At 53.7% G+C, this 6,000-nt stretch overlaps 1 protein-coding gene across 5 annotated transcripts in view; it reads left to right on the forward strand.

Moving 5' to 3' along the window:
* Window positions 1-3,954, forward strand: part of WBP1L (WW domain binding protein 1 like) — a 59,899-nt gene extending 55,945 nt beyond the window's left edge. For all 5 annotated transcript variants that reach the window (XM_082630393.1, XM_082630395.1, XM_082630396.1 and 2 more), the window contains one exon: window positions 298-3,954. In XM_082630393.1, coding sequence (XP_082486519.1) covers window positions 298-1,034 — 737 coding nt within the window. In that variant the 3' untranslated portion in view covers window positions 1,035-3,954. The remainder of the gene's footprint in view (window positions 1-297) is intronic.
* Window positions 3,955-6,000: the final 2,046 nt, after the last annotated feature.

The following is a 6,000-nucleotide window of genomic DNA, read 5'->3' on the forward strand; positions in this document are numbered from 1 at the left end:
TTCCCCACATTTGCTGAACCCTCTGCCTTAACTCCAGACAAGCAGAAGTCCTTGCCTGTGAAGCAGCTTTAGGGGCTCTCAGATTTCCAGAAGCTACAATCTGTCACTCCCAATCTGCCCCCGTTTCTCTGCAAAGTCGTTCACAGCCCTGTGCCCCGCCTGCACCTGAGAGAGCTGTAGCCATCCCTCGGTGGGTATGCTGGGGGTGGGACGAGACATATGCTTAGTGTGAGCCTGCAGTCTGTCCTAGAACAATTGCCAGTGCAGTAATTTCTCCTCCCTACCTCCCCATTTTAGGGTTTTTGCCAAACTATTTACTACCTCCTTATGAGGAAGTGGTGAACCGACCTCCAACTCCTCCCCCACCATACAGTGCCTTCCAGCTCCAGCAGCAGCTGCCTGCACAGTGTGGCCCTACAGGCGGCAGCCCCCTGGGCGCCGACCCCACCAGGGGCTCCCAGGGGGCTCAGAGCAGCCCCTTGTCCGGGCCCAGCAGAAGCAGCACGCGACCCCCGAGCATCGCTGACCCTGAGCCCTCCGACGTGCCAGCAGACCCAGCAGCCACCAAAGCCCCCGGGATGGAGCCCAGCGGCTCTGTGGCCGGCCTGGGGGAGGTGGACCCTGGGGCCTTCCTGGACAAGGATTCCGAATGTAAGGAGGAGCTGCTGAAAGAGTACAGCTCCGAGCAGGGCGGCGCCCTCCCTGACAGCAAAGACAAGACGCCCGGCAGACGTCGCCGCTTCACAGGTGACTCGGGCATCGAGGTGTGTGTGTGCAACCGGGGCCACCATGATGACGACCTCAAAGAGTTCAACGCGCTCATCGACGATGCTCTGGACGGGCCCCTGGACTTCTGCGACAGCTGCCACGTGCGGCCCCCTGGCGACGAGGAGGAAGGGCTCTGCCAGCCCTCCGAGGAGCAGGCCCGGGAGCCCGGGCACCCCCACCTGCCGCGGCTGCCTGCCTGCCTGCTGCTGAACACCATCAACGAGCAGGACTCCCCAAACTCCCAGAGCAGCAGCTCCCCCAGCTAGAGCAGGCCCTGCCTGCGCCCGAGAACTTGGCGACGCAACCAGGGTAGGGGAGAACCGTGAGAGAAGCATTAAGTGACTGTGTTCCTTTTTTTTTTTCCCCTCTGCTCCTGCGTTTTCCTGCATCTCAAGGTACAGTTTGGGGTGTGGGTGCCTCTCTCCCCATAGATACAGTGTCACGGAGGGCCGAGAAGTTGTCCTGTGACTCATTCCTCATACCCCACCCCGTCCCCCCTTACCTCTTTTCAAGTCACGTGTCACTACCTGCTTGGGTCAGAGAGATGTGCGTTTCAGAAGCCCCCAAGGAGGGGATGAGACTGTGCCCTGAGGTGACTCTTGGTGATGGAGTGGATTCATGTTCTGGTGTGAGTTGATGAGAACTTCGCCGCGTCTCAGTCTGAGAGAGGTGGCAGGTCTCAGCCCTGGGTGAAGCCCCAGTGGTCCGGGGATTGTCGCCCCTCGCTGCCAGTGTCTCCGGAGCCGGAATTGGGCTCCTCCTGTGGGAGGATGAGAGCTGACCGGCGGTTGCGTGGCGGGTTGGTAAAGGGCTTGTGCTCTCAAATTCCAGGTGACGAGATCGAGGTGGCACGATGCATCCTGGAGGGGCCCCTTCCCAGCAGGTCCTGGCTGGCCGCGGACTGGTTCAAGTGTGGAAGATTACACCTGCCTTCTCTTTGGTTTTTTTCTTTTAAAAAAAAACAACAACAGAAGTGAGCTGAAAATAAGAACTTGACCCGTGGGCAGGCAAGAATTCTGTTTTGGAAAAGGAAAATTTGTGGCTTTTTCCCAACTTGGCCTTCAATGAGTCCTGGCTACAGTTGAGCCAGAAGGAGATGTTTTGTGTGCAGGCTTGGGTGGGGGCTATCTCTGGAACTTCTGCGGGTGAGCAGGAGGCCCTGCGCTGTGGCAGTGGATAGAGGTGCAGCTTTCCGCATCTCTGCCCTTTGATCTGTGCCCACAGGTGATCAGTACCCTCCCCCATCCCGAGCACACGTCTGCCGGCCTTCACGTCTCACTGTTCTCTATGAACAAATGAGGAGGCTGTGGGACCTGAGAAAGGGCGGTCCCGCAGCCTGACTCTCACACAGTATTTTCTCTTGATTCTGAGTAAGTTGTTTTGTTTATTTGTTTGTTTTTTCAAACTGACCATTTGGGAAAAAATGCCTTGGTTATCTGTGGTTTTCGTGCCCTTTCCCTGCTCCGCCCTGCCTTGAGTGGGGTAACTAATTTTTGTAGCCTATGTAAAGTGTCTACGTGGCCCAGGTAGGAGGGTGAAGGCAGCCATCCTGAAGGACCACAGGATCCTTATTATTGTAGTTTGGCTTCAAAAACCAGTTGAGCTTTGATAGGAATAATCTGAATGGAGAAAGCAAGCTGCTGAAACTAACATTCCCTGTCCAGCCCTGTTCATATGAAGAGTTTGGTTCTTCCCCCACTCTTGAACGATGACATTCAGACTAGGCATTGATGTTATGGTAAGAAAGGAAGGTATATATATGTATATATATGAATACACACGTGTTTATGTGTATGTGTGTATATATGTATATATACACACACACACACACACAATAGACAAATCCAAGGCTGTGAGGCGAACGAGTGTCTGAGTTTGGAGTCCACAAAACCAAAATCCATGTTGAACAAAGTGCAGTCCGTATACAGTGACTTTTTGGATAACCTGTGTGTGTCTGTCCGTTGTGTGTGAGCCCCCAGCCCTGTTTTCCTGTGAATACACTTTGAACGGCAGCCACTCTGCTCACGTTACCCACGCGTTTGGAGCAGGCGCAGCCCTCTCAAGGTAATTTATTTTACGCATTTACTGTTTACTGAGCAAATGTCTGACTGTGCACTTGGGTGTACTCAGCAGCGCTGTCGGCGGCAGTCCCCACGTTTGCCAGAGATACTGTGCTCCAAGTAGAGGTTTTACTCTACCCATCACTGCAATTTGCACATTGCTCCGTGGACGCTCAGAGGCCTGTGATCTGCTCCTTGTAAATGGAAACGTGCTCTGAGCCTGTCTGCCTCCCTCGGCTGCTCCTGGCCCTCGGCCTCAGCCCCCGGGGGTGTCCACAACCGCTTGGGACAGAAGGCCAGGGTGGAACCTCAGACAGAAGCTGGACTGGATCTTCAGTGTCAAGCTCGGACTGGCTGTGGCCCAGACGTCAGCCCTGCCCAGAATTGCCAGGAGGGTTTGGCGGCCACCACAGTGCCATAGGGCTTACCTCCCTCTGCTGAGGTCCAGCGCGTGGCCGATGTGTGGTGAGAGTGGGCAGAAGTGTGCCGCAGCCCTCAGATGCCTTTCCTGCCACCTTTTGTTTTTTGTTTTTGTCTCAAACAACTCACTGAAGTGTCTCAAAGGAGATCAAGTTTTACCAAAATGAACCCTGCTTGAGTTAACTGGTCGAAGGGATGGATTCTGGCCCTCTCAGGATTCCTTCTCCAGTCAGAGTGGGGAACTGGTCCACGTGTTTACTGCTGGGTTCACTGCAGCATCCAACCCAAAAGGCACGAGAAGAAGAAAACGCAACGGGTGGAGCTGGGCTTGAGTCCAGTGTCACAGTCTGGCCCCTGCTACTACACGAGGCTGCCCTGCGTGACGAAAGACGGAAGTAGGGAGCTGAAGGACTCGTGAGGGGGCCGGGGAGATTTGAGGGAGTCTGGTGTCCCAGGTGAACGAGAAGAAAGGGGTTGGTCGAGGGTTTGGTGCTACAGTCGGAAGATTTGCAAATGCTAACACATTCCCGTGTGAGGCACATCACCTTTTGTCAGTTGTTGTGAATATGTGTATTTTAAGCAATAAGATTCAGCTGGTCAGACTTTTCTGGGCAGTCTCGGTGACGCATTTCCTGTGCTGTGATTGTTCTGAAGACGGAGTGGCTCTAACCACTGTGAGAAGCCCAAATAAAATCGATCCCCGAAACTCGACTGCTCTTCTTCCTTGCAGCACTTGTCCCTTTTTCCTCCTCCTCAGACTTCAGGGAGTCGCACCTCGAGATTCCTCACTGCAAGTGCTCTTCCCTTCTCCCCACAGAGGCTGAGAGAAGTTGAGGACAGGCTCCTGGGCCGAGGGCAAGCTGGGTAATGGCTGCCGAGGGCACTCTCTGCCCTGAGGCATTTCCACCCAAACCCTCTCTCTGCCAAGAAAATACTTCTGAGTACTTTGTAAAGTCCCACAGACAGGTTAAAATCAGAGCCCCCAAAACAGAAACAAGTTTTGTCAGAGACTCCAGAGCTAAGACATGACATTGAAAAGGAAGCATGCCCTCCTGGAGATGTCTTTTATTGATAAGATAGAATTGTGGGTGGGCACTTGGCCTTGGAATTTAACACACGAAATACTTGTTCTGGAGTCCCCTCTTTGTGCCCAGTGCTGTGCTGGATGCTGAGGAGAATGTGGAAGAAACGTGTAAGACGAGGCCCCTGGCCTCTAGAAGTTAAATTATAGTGGAGAGGACAAAACAAACTCCTGTGAAATAGCCAACCGGCAGTGTGAGGCGGGTTGAGACGAAGTGAGCAGTACTGTTGCAGAGAAGCTTGAGGAGTCGGGGCAGGGGGGCAGTTTAGGGCTTGCATTCCAGGCAGGCACCTCAGAACTGATTTTTAGGTGATGTGGGAGCCAGCGGGTGCCAACATCTGCCATCGTGGGCCCGGGAGCCTTTCCTAAGACTCATTGTCATTTTAGCCTCTGCTTAAGACTGTTCTCTTAGCACTCTGAGTCAGGTGTTAGGTCCCCGCTCCAAGGCTGTGGGAAGGAACAGCCTTGTGCCTCTACCCAGGAAGCGGAGCCCCCACCCAGCAAGACTTCTCTTTGGGCCACATGCAGGTGGGCAAAGCAGAATGATGAGCATCCTCAGAACCCTCCCGTGAGGAGTCCTTGCCTCCCCAGGTGGAGTGCTCCCTGATGGGCCAGGGGATGCTGGCAGAAAGCATTGTCTTCTCTAGCCCTCGGGTTTGCCCAGCAGTCAGCCCTGTGGTGTCTGAGAGTCCAGTGTAAGCCAGGCGTGCGCCCACCCCCATCTGACCCTGGGCCAGAGGACACAGCCCCAGCCCTTCAGTGACTCCAGTGGGATGGTTTCTGCCTAGTTCCTTCTAAACTGTTGGGCTCCTCTAGGCAACCCCAGGGGAGCCATATTAGCATCTAGAAAGACAGTTCTAAAGGACAGTTCTGTTCTAAAGCCGCAGGAAAGAACTGGCAGAGTACCTCATTCTTACCGTCTTTAAGCTAATGTCTTGAGTGGCACAAAAACAAAATGGTACAACTCTTACAAGCTGCATACCAGAGGCTGTACATGTACGCTTACTGCCTAGGTCTGTAGGGCCCACCCCAGGCTCCTGGGTCCCTGAGTTCCTGATTTCTCTAACGAGGTACAGCATTTGCTGTCTCTACTGCCCCAGGTGACCAGGAGGTGGAGACAGTACCAGTGCCTTGAAGCACGAACAGTAGCTTTGATGAACAGGAATTTCAAGAAACTCCCCCTTCTCCAGTTTCCTCTATTTTCAGCCAGGGGGCAAAAACCAAGGTTTAACTCGGGAGAAGGAGCAGGAAGTGGGTTTGGCTGACTGTTGACTGAACCTGCTGGAAACCTGAAGCTGCTGGGAAGGGTAGTGGGTCTTGGGAGGTGTTAGGGATGCAGTTTCCATCTGGGACAAGTGGCTGGCTTTACTTAAGAGCTGAGCATTTATGGAGCACGTACTGTGTGCCAAGTGTTGGGGATGCAAGTATGCCTTAGACCTGGCCCCTCTTTAGAAGAGCTAATAATGCTCTACTGAGGAAGAATGAACGGTTTTAATAGCACGTGGTAAATACCATGAAGCATGTGTGTACAGGGTGCTGTGGAAGAGAATGTAGCCCACCTGGGGGTTCAGGGCAGCCTTCCTGGAGCAGGGACTTCTAAACTGAGCTTGCCAGGTGGAGAAAGGTGTAAAGGGAATTCCAGGCAAACGTTTGATTGGCAGATCATTGAGT

This window comes from Mesoplodon mirus (assembly GCF_964341445.2).
Source record: "Mesoplodon mirus genome assembly, chromosome: 2".
Lineage (NCBI taxonomy): Eukaryota > Metazoa > Chordata > Mammalia > Artiodactyla > Ziphiidae > Mesoplodon > Mesoplodon mirus.